This window comes from Somniosus microcephalus, chromosome 28, assembly GCF_052327205.1.
Source record: "Somniosus microcephalus isolate GS21.2 chromosome 28, FLI_Smic_1.0, whole genome shotgun sequence".
Taxonomy (NCBI): Eukaryota; Metazoa; Chordata; class Chondrichthyes; order Squaliformes; family Somniosidae; genus Somniosus; species Somniosus microcephalus.
The window spans coordinates 42,189,119-42,205,920 of record NC_141014.1 but is presented as its reverse complement, the minus strand read 5'-3'; the positions used below and the strand labels follow the sequence as shown (position 1 = coordinate 42,205,920).

At 45.5% G+C, this 16,802-nt stretch overlaps 1 protein-coding gene across 3 annotated transcripts in view; it reads left to right on the top strand.

Annotated features, from left to right (window-relative positions):
• Nucleotides 1-236: 236 nt before the first annotated feature.
• cfap184 (cilia and flagella associated protein 184) overlaps nucleotides 237-16,802 on the top strand; it is a 43,946-nt gene continuing 27,380 nt past the window's right edge. The window contains exons 1-6 of one of the 3 annotated variants that reach the window (XM_085969033.1): nucleotides 237-301; nucleotides 2,270-2,306; nucleotides 8,160-8,285; nucleotides 8,702-8,950; nucleotides 11,696-11,742; nucleotides 16,577-16,763. In XM_085969033.1, coding sequence (XP_085825159.1) covers nucleotides 284-301; nucleotides 2,270-2,306; nucleotides 8,160-8,285; nucleotides 8,702-8,950; nucleotides 11,696-11,742; nucleotides 16,577-16,763 — 664 coding nt within the window. In that variant the 5' untranslated portion in view covers nucleotides 237-283. The remainder of the gene's footprint in view (nucleotides 302-2,269; nucleotides 2,307-8,159; nucleotides 8,286-8,701; nucleotides 8,951-11,695; nucleotides 11,743-16,576; nucleotides 16,764-16,802) is intronic. The other 2 variants (XM_085969032.1, XM_085969031.1) reach the window with 2 other exon arrangements.

Here is a 16,802-nt window from a genome sequence, read left to right as displayed (position 1 = left end):
GGTTCAGGTCTAATGAAGGGCACACATCTAAACATTTATGACTTGTTTTTCAGATGCTGCCTGACCTGTTTATTTCCAACATTTGCAGTTTTACTCCATTATATTTTACAGTTGGATGGTAATAGGGACATATTTTAAACTTTTAATTGGGATATTCCCCCCCAAATAGCTGAGCATTGACATATGCCAGTGACCAGTCCTGGAACTCAGGGTGGGCGCTGTCCCTTTAAATCCGGGCCCAGCGCGGGGCAGGCTGGGTCTCCATGGTAACCGAGGCGCCGCCATGGTGAAGCTCAGTGAGGTGAGCGGGAGCCGCGCCGGGTTTTCAGTCTATTCAGCCCGACAATCCCTTCCGACGGAGACTAAAGCGGCGCCTGCAACTAATCAACAAGTCCAGCCATTTATCCGAACTTCGCTTGAACGAGTTTAATCAAATCTGCGGCTTATTTATAACCGTCCCCGGGCCGCCGGCCGCGGTCCCGCCCTCCGAGCCGTCCTATTGGTCGGTTGAGCTGTCAATCAGCGTAGCTCCCGCCCTCCGATTAGTCCTATTGGTTGGTTAATGTGATTGACGCGATACGCCGTGTGCTGATTGGTGAACGGGACCGAACGGTTTGTTCAGTTTAAAGCGCTGCTCAAATTTAATTTCCTCAATTTAAAAATATCAACATTGGGCCCTCCGCGTCCATCCTCGCCGCCCCGCTCCTGGCGCCGCGGCCTCTGGCCGGGGGACGGTTCCTGGCGCAGCGCTCCAGATCACCATTGTTGGTTGTGAGAAGTCACACAACACCAGGTTATAGTCCAACAGCTTTATTTGAAATCACAAGCTTTCGGAGCGCTGCTCCTTCGTCAGGTGAAGTGAAGAGATGCATATAGGCACAGCATGCATCTCTTCACTTCACCTGAGGAAGAAACAGCGCTCCGAAAGCTTGTGATTTCAAATAAAGCTGTTGGACTATAACCTGGTGTTGTGTGACTTCTCACAATTGTCCACCCCAGTCCAACTCCGACATCTCCACATCATCACCATTGTTGGTGTGTGGTCCCGGACAGCAGCGCCCACAGGGGAGACCCATAGGGCGAGCCTGAGCCTGACCACAGACCTTTGACCCCTGACCCCGACTCCTGAGCCTGACCCCAGCACTCTGACCCTCATCCCTGACCCCCAGCACTCTGACCCCAACCACTGACTCTGATCCCCAGCCCCCTGACCCTGATCCCCAGAACCCAGCCCTCTGACCCTGATCCCCAGCCCCTTGACCCTGATCCCCAGCCCTCTGACCCTGATCCCCAGCCCTCTGACCCTGGTCCCCAGCCCCCTGACCCTGATCCCCAGACCCCTGACCCAGAACCCAGCCCTCTGACCCTGATCCCCAGACCCCTGACCCTGATCCCCAGACCCCTGACCCAGATCCAGCTCCAACTTTCTGGGTGGGGGGGGGGGGTGGTTACACAGGAATCAGGAGTGGGAACCTTACCTAGCCCAGGGGCTCAGAGGTGAATTGCAATCCCAGTAAAGGTCAGATAGCTTAGCGCATTTTGCCAATCCAATCTGTCTGTGTCTATCTGGATCTTATATATGAACATAAGAGAATAAATTAAAGAAAGTCATCTCCCAATATGTTTATTTCATTAACACATATATCTATCAGTTTTAATATTAGAATATTTTTAAATCTGGAAATATAACTCTGGAAATAAGTGGTTGCTTCTGCAAATGAAATCTTGGTATTTGGAAGAAAATTATTAGTTTATTATCCATTGTTTTACTCTGCGGCAAACGACAGAAAATAATATTTGCATTTTAAACCGCCTGATCATATCTCCAAGCTCTTCGCATATAATGCAACTCCTGATATGAAAGGCACTTCGCCAAGTTTGACCAGTGTTGCATACAATGCTGTTGTATAGTTGTTCCTGCCGTGAAGTTTGTAAACAAAACTAACTTTAAAAAAACATTTGGCTAAATGGAGTTATGGAGTTGCATTGGGGTTTGCTCTGGGGACAGTGTCCTGGCCTTTCAGTGGTTCCAGTGAAGCTGCTCCGGGAACTGAGCCAGTATGAATAATTCACATGGCAATGGCAAAGCCTCAGTAAAGAGGCACTGCCCACGTCATCACACCTTCAAAGGAGTTTGAAGGCTGAGACTGCCTGGTGCAATGGTTTGGACACTGAACTTTCACCTCTGTGAACTTGGGCCCCAATCCAACCTGCAGTGATGGCATGAATAATCCAAGCCTTTGACGTTTATTCATTTATTCCCCAATAGCAACAGCCAAGTACGCCACAAGCCCACCTAAGTCAAGGTGAGTCGTTCTTGTGTACAAATGTAGTTCTTAAAATTCGCTTGATTATAATTCTTACTGATTTAAAATATTTTAGAGTAGTAAGAGTGTAATATGCACCAACTGTTACAGTGGGTTCTCAGTTTTTAAACTCAATGTTGACTTATTCAGATGAAAACAAGTTTGGGGAATTTTCTCAGGGGCTCATCCTAATCGGCTGCCATAACTTCGGCGGAAAGGGGTTGACATATGACGAAAGGTTGAGCAGGTTGGGCCTGTACTCATTGGTGTTTAGAAGAATGAGAGTGATCTTATTGAAACATATAAGATTCTGAGGGGGATTGACAGGGTGGATGCTGAGAGGATGTTTCCCCTCGTGGGGGTATCAAGAACCAGGGGGCATAGTTTCAGGATAAGGGGTCGCCCATTTAAAACAATGATAAGGAGGAATTTCTTCTCTCAGGGGGTCGTGAATCTTTGGAATTCTCTGCCCCAGAGAGCTGTGGCGGCTGGGTCAGTGAATATATTTAAGGTGGAGATAGACAGATTTTTGAACTATAGGGGAGTCAAGGGTTATGGGGAGCGGGCAGGGAAGTGGAGTTGAGGCCAAGATCAGATCAGCCATGATCTTATTGAATGGCGGAGCAGGCTCGAGGGGCCGAATGACCTATTTCTGCTCCTATTTCTTATGTTCAGGAGAGGTGTGTTCTCAACTGGTTGAGCAGAATATGCCATTCCCGGCCACACATTGATTCCATAGTACTGTGCAACATATAGCAGCCAAGTCCATACTTAGTGAATTACTAACAGCGATAGGTGAGCTCACAGCCAGCCAGCCACTTAACCTCTGGTGCTACTAATTTGTCCCATTCCCGCTCCATCTAGCAGCCTATTCCTTCACTGCACTAAATGTCAGAAGAATATTTGATTGTGATTCCCTTCACAGAATTTTCTGTGCACAAAGAGAAACAATTTCCATTGAGATAATGGCTTATCGCATCTCCTGGGACATCCAAATGCACGTCACATACAAGCGATTGTATTGGAGTGCAGTCACTGCTGTAAAGTAGGCAAAAGCAGCAACGAGATGAATGATCATGGTGTCTTTCATGGTGTTGGTTGGGCCGATTTTAATTGGACCAAAAAGGGTGGCACTGGGACAGAAACAACACTACAAGTGCCCCCTCAACCTGAGCAGTAAGGCACTTTTGAAAATAGCCGAATTAAACTTAAAGATTCACAAAATAAAACGAAATCACAATCTCATTCTCATAATCAATGGTGCAGTTAATGTCCTGCGGAGCTCACGGGTTGGAGGGAGAATGTCGGAGGGAGAACTCCTTGTTCTTCAATCAGGAGATCTTTATCACCCACCTGAGAAGAACCTTTCATTTGAAGGCTAGCACCTCCCACAATGCACTAATGTCTCAGTACTGCGCTGAAGTGTCAGCCTGATTGTGCTCCAGCTCTGCAGTGATGCTTAAACCCACGGCTTTATGACTCAGAGTGTTCTCAAATGAGCCAAGTTGATGATATTTATGTACCATGTTAATGGTGAACAAATGTATTTTGGAAGCTTCCCAAAATAAAATCCAACCCAACCATCGAATAGACAGCTCCTGAGAAAGGAAGAACTTGTGTTTATATAGGTTCTCACAATATCCCAAGGCACCAATAGACTTGTAGGCAGACATAGCTGTCAATTTATGCATAGCAAGATGCAACAAACAGTGCTTTGTGTTACAGGGAGATATTTAATTTAATTTACCCATAACTTAATCTAGATCAAATAAGTAGTCAAGAAACTAAACTGTAAACTAAGTTACTTAAATACAAATTTAATTAAATAAAACAAGGTCATATAGGGATGGCAGTACAGGTGGTGTGCCGCAACTGCAGCATGTGGGAGTTTGTGGAGAGCATTGTGATCCCGGACAACCACGTTTGCAGTAAGTGCCTGCATCTTGAGGAACTTCAGCTCAGAGTTGTTGAGCTGGAGTACGAGGTGCAGACATTGTGGGGCATCAGGGATGGGGAGCGTTACCTGGACACTTTGATTCAGGAGGCAGTCACACCCCTTAGGTCATGTAGTGGTACAGGTCTGGTTAGTGGTCAGGGACAGGAGGGTGTGACTGCAACTCAGGCAGGTAAAGGGACCCCAGGTGCAGCGCTGGAGGAGCCTCAGCCTTTGCCCGTGTGCAACAGGTATGAGGTTCTTGCTGCCTGTGTGGATGAGGGAAAAGCCTGCAGAATGGATGAGTAAGTTGACCATAGCACCATGGTGCAGGAGGTCATTCAAGTGGGGGGAGTGAAAGGGAATGTAGTTGTGGTAGGGGACAGTATAGTCAGAGGGATAGATACTGTTCTCTGCAGCCGCGACCAGGAGTTCCGAAGGTTGTGTTGCCTGCCCGGTGCCAGGGTTCAAGTCTTCTCCTCGTGGCTGGAGGAGAACTTCAAATCAAATCAAATCAAATCAACTTTTATTGTCATTGTTAGTGCACATGTGCAGTACAACGAAATGTGGGCTTGCGGCTCCCGAGAGTGTACATTTAGATTAAGACATTTAAACATTCAACATACATTTGGCTTGTAGTATATTAACATAAACATAACCATAATAAAGTGCATTGGCAGATGTGCAGGCTTTAGAGTTTATTTGTGGAGTTCAGTAGGATGACAGCCCTTGGGAAGAAGCTGTTCCTAAATCTGGTCGTACGGGTGCGAATGCATCTGTAGCGTCTCCCAGATGGCAGGAGGGCGAACAGACTGTGGCTGGGGTGGGTAGGGTCTTTGATGATGGACCGTGACCTCCGTAGACAGCGTTTCTGGTATATGTGCTCTATGGTCGGTAGCCGGGTGCCGGTAATGCGTTGGGCAGTTTTGACTACCCGCTGCAGGGCTTTGAAGGGGAGGGGCTGGGAAGGGGAGGATCCAGTTGTCATGGTTCACGTAGGAACCAACGACATCGGTAGAACCAGGAATGAGGTTCTGCTGAGAGAGTTTGAGGAATTGGGGTCCAAATTAAAAAGCAGAACCTGAAAGGTAATAATCTCTGGATTGTTACCTGAGCCACGCGCCAATTGGCATAGGGATAAGCAGATTAGAAGGTTAAATGAGTGACTCAAAGAGTGTTGTGGGAGGAAGGGGTGTCACTTCATGGGCCACTGGCACCAGTACTGGGGAAAGAGGGAGCTGTTCCGTTGGGACGGGCTCCACTCAAACCGGGCTGGAACCAGTGTCATGGCGAATTGAATAACTAGGGCAGTAGTCAGGGTTTAAACTAATGAAGGGGGAGTGGGAAGATTCAGGAAAGTGTAAATTTAAAAGCAGCAAGAGAAATGTCAAGGCTCTAGAGCAGAGCAGAGTTTTGAGTAAAAATAAGCAGCATGGGTCAGGAAGGGTAGAGAGAGTAACAATGGTACTAGGGCATCAGTGATTAAGGGAAAAATAGAAATAAGTCAAAGCTAAAGGCACTATATCTGAATGCGCAAAGCATTCGCAACAAAATAGATGAATTAATAGCGCAGATAGAAATTAATAGGTTTGATCTAATAGCCATTACGGAGATGTGGTTGCAAAGTGACCAAGGTTGGGAACTAAATATTCCAGACTACTTAACTTTTAGAAGAGATAGGCAAAATGGAAAAGGAGGAGGGGTAGCCCTGAGAATAAAGGATGGGATAAAGACAGTAGAGAGAAAGGATCTTAGCTCCGAAAATCAAGAAGTAGAATCCGTTTGGGTGGAGCTAAGAAACAGCAAGGGGCAGAAAACATTGGTGGGAGTTGTTTATAGGAGCCCTAACAATAGTTGTAAGCGTTTTTATAGGTATGTAAATAGGAAGAGATTAGTGAAAGTAAATGTGGGCCCATTAGAGGCAGAGACAGGAGAAATTATAACGGGCATTAAGGAAATGGCAGAGACATTAAACAAATACTTTGTATCTGTCTTCATGGTAGTAGACACAAAAAATATTCTGGAAATAATGGGGAACCAAGGGTCTAGAGAGAATGAGGAACTTAAAGAAATCAGTATAAGTAAAGACACAGTACTGGAGAAATTAATGGGCCTAAGTGGCGACAAATCCCCTGGACCTGACGACCTGCATCCTAGGGTTTTAAAAGAGGTAGCTGCAGAGATAGTGGATGCACTGGTATTAATCTTCCAGAATTCCCTAGATTCGAGACATCTAAACAGTCCCCAAGGATTGGAAGGTAGCAAACATAACTCCGCTATTTAAGAAAGGAGGAAGAGAAAAAACGGGGAACTATCGGCCAGTCAGCCTGACATCACGAGTAGGCACGATGCTAGAATCTATTATTAGGGACATGGTAACAGGGCACTTAGAAAATCGTAACATGATTAGGCAGAGTCAACATGGTTTTATGAAAGGGAAATCGTGTTTGACAAATGTTTTGAAGCTGTAACTAATAGGATGGATAAGGGGGAACCAGTGGATGTAGTGTATTTGGATTTTCAAAAAGCATTCGATAAGGTGCCACACAAGAGGTTATTACACAAAATTAGGACACATGGGATTGGGGGTAATATATTAGCATGGATTGACGATTGGTTAATGGACAGAAAACAGAGAGGAGGAATAAATGGGACTTTTTCGGGTTGGCAGGCTGTAACTAGTGGGGTACTGCAAGGATCAGTGCTTGGGCCTCAGCTATTCACAATCTATATAAATGACTTAGATGAAGGGACTGAGTGTAACATATCCAAGTTTTCTGATGATACAAAGTTAGGTGGGAAAGTAAGCTGTGAGGAAGATGCAAAGAGGCTCCAAAGGGATATAGACAGGTTAATTGAGTGGGCAAGAACATGGCAAATGGAATACAAAGTGTGAAGTTATCCACCGTGGTAGGAAACCAAAAAATCAGAATATTTTTTGAATGGTGAGAGACTGGGAAATGTTTGCATTCAGAGGGACCTGGGTGTCCTTGTACATGAATCACAGAAAGTTAACATGCAGGTACAGCAAGCAATTAGGAAAGCAAATAGTATGTTAGCTTTTGTTACAAAGGGATTAGAGTATAAGAGTAAAGAAGTCTTACTGCAATTACACAGGGCATTGGTGAGGCCACACCTGGAGTATTGTGTACAGTTCTGGTCTCCTTACCTAAGGAAAGACATACTTGCCTTAGAGGGAGTGCAACAAAGGTTCACTAGACTGGTTCCTAGGATGAGGGGATTGCCCTATGAGGAGAGATTGAGTAGACTAGGCCCAGATTCCCTAGAGTTTAGAAGGAGAGTTGATCTAATTGAAACATATAAAGTTCTTAAGGGGCTTGACCGGGTTAATGCTGAGAAAATGTTTCCCCTGGCTGAGAAATCTAGAACCAGGGGTCACAGTCACAGAATAAGGGGTCAGCCATTTAGGACTGAGATGAGAAGAAATTTCTTCACCCAGAGGGTGGTGAATCTTTGGAATTTTCTGCCCCAGAGGGCAGTGGAGGCTCAGTCGTTGAGTATATTCAAGACAGAGATCGATAGATTTTTGGATATTAAGGGAATCAAGGGATATGGGGATAGTGCAGGAAAGTGGAGTTGAGGTCGATGATCAGCCATGATCTTATTGAATGGCGGAGCAGGCTCGAGGGGCCGAATGGCTGACTCCTGCTCCTAATTCTTATGTTCTTATTGGCTGTGAAGTGCTTTGGGATGGCATGAAGTCCTGAAAGGTGCTATATAAATGCAAGTTCTTTCTTTCTATCTATCATGTAATTGTTCACCTAGTATGTATTCTTTATTGTGCCATAACAACTCAATTTATTCAAAGGCATATGCTGATTAATGCCACCCTGAAGTGTTAGCTTTAAACCTCAGTGTGAAAGAATGCAAACGGCTGTATTTCTTTTTTATCATCTTAGACGCCCTTATTGAAGAAGAAGATGAAGAGGAAGATGGGACTGCAGGATCTCCGCAGGCCCCGACGCCTGAGGTTAACCCCCCCATAGTGCAATTTGACATTGAAGAAGAAGTGGAAGATGAACAAGGTGAAAGAAAGAAATACGTATGTGGATGAGTGTGTGTAATAAGCAAACTCAAAAACTCCGAGAGAGGTGGAAGCACCACTGCTCACATGATTGGGCACTTGTGACAAGGAAAGTCACTGGTTCAAATCTGTGCCAGTCACTTACATTTCACAACCTTCCTTGGTTCCATTGAGTTAGTTTTGTTACTTTGCATGCAGATTACCAGATGGAGAGCTGGTGCAGGATATGGGGAGTGAGGGGAGGAGTGGTAGGACTAATTACCCTGCCTGACTCTGGACAGGTAGAGAGAGGCATTGACAATAATCATGGAGCAATCCTTGGGCTACACTGTGTTTTCAGCCACGAATAGTTCTGATCCATAGTCCCAGTGCCTTTCAGTTCCGCTGGAAAGAAAGTAATTGTTTTGTTTCTCCTAGTTGCAGAGATCCCTGAACAAGCAGCAGAAGAGGAGGAAGAACAACCAGAAGCTGTTGAAGAAGCTGCAGGAGAGAAAGAGATGGTCAGTGACGAGATGGAAGTAAACCTACCTTCTGACAATGATGAAGCTACCCAAGAAGCTCAAGAAATTAAAAGTGATGAAGATACTCAGGAAATTGAGGAACCTAAAAGTGATGAAATACCAAAGGAAGTATCAGAGAAACAAATTGAAACAAGTAGCAATGTAGGTATGTTTGTATGTATGAGTAAAAGAGTGAGAGAGCATTCAGAAACCGAGCTACCCAAGGCAGCGTACTAACTCAAGTGGCTGAGCGCCTTGCCTCCTGTAGGAGAGTTTTCGACTTCTTGCTTGGCTGCCAAACAAGCACCTGCATGGTATCTGTATTAAAGAAGGAGAAGAATGTATTGACACCATTTATATTTTCCACTTGAATGCTATTGGCGTTCCTCTATAATGCAGACTGATTCCAGAGTGGCAATAATGATTAGATGTGAAGGAATCACCTTGAAGAAGAGGGCCGGAGGGCGGGAGAACGTGATCTATCATCCCTGGATCACGTCTTCCACCTCCACCCCCTTTAGCACGGTGGCATAGTGGTTAGCACTGTTGCCTCACAGCGCCAGGGACCCGGGTTCAAATCCGGCCTCGGGTGACTGTCTGTGTGGAGTTTGCACATTCTCCCCGTGTTTGCGTGGGTTTACTCCGGGTGCTCCGGTTTCCTCCCACAGTCCAAAGATGTGCGGGTTAGGTTGATTGGCCATGATAAAAAAAAAATTTTTTTTTTAAATTGGCCCTTAGTGTTAGGGGGGATTAAATACGTGGGGTTACGGGGATAGGGCTTGGGTGGGATGGCTGTCGGTGTAGGGACCGGGTGCTAGGGTTTGGATGATCAGCCATGATCTCGTTGAATGGCGGAGCAGGCTCGAAGGGCCGAATGGCCTACTCCTGCTCCTATCTTCTATGTTTACACCTGCAGCATGTTCGCCGTCCCCGACCCCCGCCCCAGGCTGCAGCGGCTCAAGAAAGCAGCTCAGTACCACCCTCTCGAGTGCAACTAGGGATGGGCAATAAATAACTGGATAACATGGAGGAAGAAAAAGGGCAGAGGATGTAAAGTTTAAAAAAAGAAATTATATGCCACAATCCTTTAATCGTTTCTCTACTAAGCAACTAAGTTAATTTGAATTCAGATTAACTACCATTTTAAGTTGACTACCTGAGGTGAAGGGCTGGGCCCATAGTGTAGGACACCAACAGGATTAAAAAGTGGGAGAAAGGACAAAGCAAGAAGTGATGATTAAAGGATAGCAAGGTTTGACTGTTCTATTCCTGTAGATTGTAGCAGGAAGGAAAGGCTAAGTGAAGGGACGAGTTCATTGTGTTGAGATGAGGGAACGATGAGTTAGAGTAGGAGACAGCATGGTGAGCCTTGATTTCAATTTAGTCAAATTGCAGAGAGGAGAATTAGAGGGTAGGGATTAGGATGAACAAAGGAGAGTAAGATACAACATTGAATGTATAGATTTTCCACAATACTGTTTTTTTGGTCCTTGCATTTGGACCTGATTAACACGGTGATTATTTACATGAACACCTTTGCAGCCTTCTGCGCATGTGCGCTGTATATCGGAACAGCACATGCGCAGTACCCAACGGCACCACAGTTGGGGCCTACACCGCCACGCTTTCCTTGGCTCCGTGGGGAGAAGGTCAGGTGATCCATTGGTGGCCGGGGAAGGGGGGTAGGGGGGTGGGGGTTGGGGTGGGGGAGAGAAAGGATCGAAAGGGGGGGGGAGAGAGAGGGGAGATCAAAGGGGGGGGTGAGAGAGGAGATCGGAGCGAGAGAGGGGAGGTCGGGGGTGGGGGGGGAGAGAGAAGGGATCAGAGAGAGAGAGAGAAAGGTGAGATCGTAGGCGGGAGAGAGAGAGAGAGAGGAGATCAAAGAGAGAGAGAGAAAGAGGAGCTCGGAGTGGGGAGGGGCGGGAGAATGTCCGGAGCTGGTGGGGGAGGGGGGGCATGTAGGGGGTTGGGGGGGAGCTCAGGAACTTGTTGGGGGTGGGGGAGGAGCACAGTGTGGTGGGGAGGGGGGAAGAACGTGATCCAGATGGCAAGATAGATCACGTTCTCCCGCTCTCTGTTAGGTCTGGATCATGTTCTTCCACCCCCACACCCACCCCCTTTCCACCTGCACCACGTTCGCCCTCTCCTCCTTCCCCATCCCCGGCCCCAGGCTGCAGTGGTTCAAGAAAGCAGCTCACTACCACCCTCTCCAGTGCAACTAGGGATGGGCAATAAATAAATGAATTTTAAAAAACGAGAGCCTATCCTGTGTTGGTCCTACAACATGCCTAACATTACATTGATGTGTTATTTGCCGGACTCGACTATTCCGATGTTCTCCTGGCCGGCCTCCCATCTTCCACCCTCAATGAACCTGAGCTCATCCAAAACTCTGCTGCACGTCTCCAAACACGCAGCAAGTCCCGTTCACCCATCATCCCTGTGCTCGCTAAGCTGCGAGGCCGCGTAGTTGTCCGGAGGTCCCGCGCAGCCCGTTAAAGGGATTGCACAGCCAAAACAAAATTAGGGGGAGAGATTGAAATAAAAACAGAAAGTGCTGGAAATACTCAGCAGGTCAGGCAGCATCTGTGGAGAGAGAAACAGGGTTAACATTTCGGGTCGATGACCTTCCGTCACAACAAATCTCTCCATGGCCGCACCCCTTCCTATCTGAGCTCAGCAGTGTGAGTGCTCCTAATTGCACTGTTGAGCTCTGGAACTGGCTGTCACAATGAATGGATCATATTACACATTGCAAAGTACTTGATTACTCAGGCAGGCAGGATCTAATTGCACATTCCAGACAAACTGCTGAGTGTGTCTTTTCTTCCAAGGGGACCAATCAGAAATCTAGTGTTACAAATAGTTACAGCCTTTTATTAATGTATTAACTGTGAGTCTTTTAATTCAGAGGGAGAAAAGCCAGATGATCTGAAAGTGATTGTAACACTGTCTGATGTGAGTATCTGCTCCCCTTTCTACAAAAGATTCAAAGAGTGATTAAAAAGAATATATAATCTACATATAAATTCTTATGACCACATTATAACTGCCTCTTTGGCATGTCACATTGTAATTACACCCTCCCGCCAGCCGTGGCACTGCAGCTTCTCAGGTTTGCCTCTCCCAGCTCCTCAGCCTGTACTGCCAAGAAACTCCTCTGTTCCAACTAACTCTACTTCCCAAATTTCTGCAAGTTTTGCTCCACTGCTCTTGTGTTTCCCAAATGCTTGTCCAATATCCAGTGCCGGATGAGCCAAAATTTCCTCCAATTAAACATTGGGAAGACAAAAACCATTGTCTTCAGCACCCGCCACAAATTCTATCCCCCTCCATGGCCACTGTCTCCGGCTGAACCAGACCGTTCGCAACTTCGGTGTCCCATTTGACCCTGAGCTGAGCTTCCAAACCCATATTCTCTCTCTGCCACAAAGATCGCCTACTTCCACCTCCGTAACATTAGCCGTCTCTGTCCCTGCCTCAGTCCATCTCCTGCTGAAATGCTCATCCATGCTTTTCTTACCTCCAGGCTCGACTAGTACAACGCTCTCCTGACCGACCCCCCATCTTCCACCCTCTATAAACTTGAACTCATCCAAACTTCTGCTGCCCGTATCCTAACTCGGACCACGTCCTGTTCAACCATCAACTCTGTGTTCGCTGGCCTACATTGCTCTTGGCCCAGCAATGCCTGGATTTTAAAATGCTCATCCTTGTGTTCAAATCCCTCCACGGCTCAACCCCTCCCTATCTCTGTAATCTCCTCCATTCCTACAACCCTCCGAGATCTGTGTTCTTCCAACTCTGGCCCCTGGTGCGTACCCCACTGCCTTCGCTCCACCATTGGTGGACGTGCCTTCAGCAATCTAGGCTTGAAGCTCTGCAATTACCTTTCTAAACTTCTCTGCATCTCCACCTTTCTCTCTCCTCCTTTAAAATGCTTCTTAAAACCTACCTTTTTGACCAAGCATTTAGTCACCCCTCCTCAGTGTCAATCTTTGTCTGATTATGCTCCTGTTTTGCTACGTTAGAGGCAAATTGTTGTTTAACTATAATAATATAAAATCAAAGTATTATATAAAATAAGGACAGAATGTACAACTTTAAAATTAGGACTGAATTACATCTCTGTGCCTTGGTTGAATTATAGCCCAATCTCTAACTCCTCCTCACCTGAAGACCACTCTTGGCCTTCACTCTCTGTGTGCAATGCCACGGGAGATGGACTAATACATATAGTGATTAAAAAGAAAATCTATGTACAAATGGACTCTATGCCACTGGGCTAGGAAGAGGAAAATCAAGCACTCGATCACTATCCAGCAACTTCTAATGGAAGGTGCCATGCGCTGATTTTGGGCAAGAACAGGATAAGGTCCGGCTGTGATGGTCAAACAGGCACTCATCATCTGCACTCGTACAAAGACCGGTCGCCTGTGTACTGTACCGGTGGGCTCCTGGTACCTATGTCATTAAACCCCAGCAAGAGTTAGCTCCTTAAGGAGATGTGGGTGGTGGGGGGAAATGTTGGTCTCTAGCAAAGCCCGCAAATCACAGTGAGCTACGAGCCGGTAATTCAGCTGAATAATCCCAGTAATGCTCTTGTGAATTAGAATTGTCACAGAACCCAAAGGCTCATTGCCTGATGTTTTTATTTAATTATCAAAAACTCTTGATTGTTACACAGTGTTATAGGCAGTGTGACACAGGTGAAAAGGGAATTGAGATAATCATGTAGGAGCTTGAAGTTAAGACATGTGACTGGTACAATGCTAATACTATTTCTAACCCTCTCAACAAACATGATAAAATAAATATACTTATAATTTATAATTCATTACCCATTCTTTCTGACATCAGAAAGCTGTGTAAATCACTTCTGAAAGTTTGATTTTGATTTTACATAAACCTGGATTTTCCTTTTTGTTTTTATCAGTATAACAGTTAGGTGCTCTGGTTTACAGTGACAATAGTCATATCCTATTATTATTACACGGGCTTCCAGGATTTTTACTGGTGCTTTGGGGGATCCCATTCCATGATTCTGTCTATTTGTCTGAAACCCACAAACTAGTGGCTTTGAATATAGTTAAGATATTCCAGCTATTATTGGCCTCAGTTACCAGTGGACAGGCAGCTGGCCATTGGCATGTTAGTGATGAACTGTTCCATTTGAGAGCCCAACTAACCAACTGAACCCACTGGTAACAACCCATCTCATTCCCTAAAGTGTGCAACATTGCCCAAGTATACACTGCTGTACTAATCATAGAAACACAGAATGGTTACAGCACAGAAGGAGGCCATTCGGCCCGTCGAGCCCGTGCCGGCTCCCTGCAAGAGCACTTCAGCTAGTCCCACTCCCCCGCCCTTTCCCCGTAGCCCTGCAAATTCTTCTCCTTCAGGTACTTATCCAACTCCCTTTTGAAAGCCGTGATTGAATCTGTCTCCACCACCCTTTCAGGCAGTACATTCCAGATCATAACCAATCGCTGCGTAAAAAATGTTTTTCCTCATGTTGCCTTTGGTTCTTCTGCCAATCACTTTAAATCTGTGTCCTCTGGTTCTCGATCCTTCCACCAATGGGAACAGTTTCTCTCTATCTTATGCTTTTTTAACCGCTTTCTCAACCTGCCCTGCCACCTTCAACGATTTGTGCACACATACCCCCAGGTCTCTCTGTTCATGCACCCCCTTTAGAATTGTACCCTTTAGTTTATATTGCCTCTCTTCGTTCTTCATACCAAAATGTATCACTTTGCACTTTTCTGCGTTAAATTTCATCTGCCACGTGTCCGCCCATTCCACCAGCCTGTCTATGTCCTCTTGAAGTCTATCACTATCCTCCTCACTGTTCATTTTCCTTCCAAGTTTTGTGTCATCTGCAGATTTTGAAATTGTGCCCTGTACACCCAAGTCTAGGTCATTAATATATATCAAGAAAAGCAGTGGTCCTAGTACCGACCCCTGGGGAACACCACTGTATACCTTCCTCCAGTCCGAAAAACAACCGTTCACCGTTTCCTGTCACTTAGCCAATTCCGTATCCATGCTGCCACTGTCCCTTTTATTCCATGGGCTTCAACTTTGCTGGTGAGCCTATTATGTGGCACTTTATCAAACGCCTTTTGGAAATCCATGTACACCACGTCAATCGCATTGCCCTCATCAACCCTCTCTGTTACCTCATCAAAAACTCGATGAAGTTAGTTAAACACGATTTGCCTTTAACAAATCCGTGCTGGCGTTCCTTAATTAATCCACACTTGTCCAAGTGACTGTTAATTTTGTCCCGGATTATCATTTCTAAAAGCTTCCCCACTACCGAGGTTAAACTGACTGGCCTGTAGTTGCTGGGTTTATCCTTACACCATTTTTTGAACAAGGGTGTAACATTTGTAATTCTCCAGTCTTCTGGCACCAGCCCCGTATCCAAGGAGAATTGGAAGATTATGGCCAGTACCTCCGCAATTTTCACCTTTACTTCCCCCAGCATCCTAGGATGCATCCCATCTGGTCCTGGTGACTTATCTACTTTAAGTACAGCCAGCCTTTCTCGTACCTCCTCCTTATCAATTTTTATCCCATCCTGTATCTCAACTACCTCCTCTTTCACTATGATTTTGGCAGCATCTTCTTCCTTGGTAAAGACACATGCAAATTACTCATTTAGTACCTCAGCCATGCCCTCTGCCTCTATGCGTAGGTCTCCATTTTGGTCCCTAATTGGTCCCACCCCACCTCTTACTACCCGTTTACTATTTATATGCCTAATAAAACCTAACGTTTATTGCCCTTGGAAATACTGCATGAACAAAATGGATAATGGTTCAATCAATGTGTAAACTCTGAAAATCAATGTTAAAAATAATAGTCTGCAGTTGGATGGGCACAGGACTGAATATCGATGTATAAAATTGTTGAAGTCTGTTACCTAGAGTTGTGCAAGCACCATGCAATTGCATGTAGTACTTTATGCCTTGTGTTTTTTTTTAATATTCTCCCCCTTGTTTACTCCTTTCCTGATGCACAATTGTTTGCTGGAGTATGACTCCACAGGTACCAGAAGCCCTTCAGTACATCATCCAACTGTCTTCATGGGTAGTGTAGCTGAAGGGCTTTGTGGCTGCAGGACCATCACAGTCGAGCTCAGTCTTGTTCTATCCAAACATACAGACTTTCTTGCAGGAGTCATTGAATAGCAATCAGGAGTGGGAAACTTGGCTAATCTTTTTCCCTCAATAGTCCGAGTGCTGAAGTCAATTGTAGCGCCCGAACTAAAGCTCCAGCTGAGACTAGCAGCTTCTGAACAGACTGGGGCTCAAACCTGGTACCTTTCCGCTCTGCGTGACCCAGTATCACACTGGGTGGCACGTTTACCCAGCGAGCCAGCGGGGGAGCTAATGTATGTCTTGGGTTTGACTGAGCATTGTGTAATTTGTAAACTTGAGCAGGTCATAAACCCAGATAAGTATAAGCACTGAAGCCTGGGAACTAGACAAATACTGTAATATTAGCAATGAAGCAGTTATAATTATGGTTACTATGAATGTGCCATATATAAATGGTATGCTACTGTAATAAAAGATGTGTATCAACTTTTATGTAGAATGTACTTTAGATGGGCATTGGCCAATATCATACTGGACTGAGGAAGATTTGACATTCATTCCAATCCACATTCTGTAATTTAATCTTTCAGACTCAGATTCCAATCATGCTACCACTTCAGTGTATCATCAGCCTTATTTATACTGTTTAATCTAACTGACCCTTTTCTATCACTAACCAGGATGAAGTAACAACAGAAATGGAGATGACCTCATTTCCTTTGCCCACTAGTGACACCTTTTCAAAAGGGGAGAAGGAAGAACCACTGACTCTTTTTGGTGAAGATTTAGCACGTGATGATAGTCCTGTAAAGGAGGAATTTGCAAAAGGTCTACCAACCTTAGAACCTGGGACACCAGAGAGAGAAGGTACTATTAGCATTGAAGTGGATGGCACAGAGGAAATTA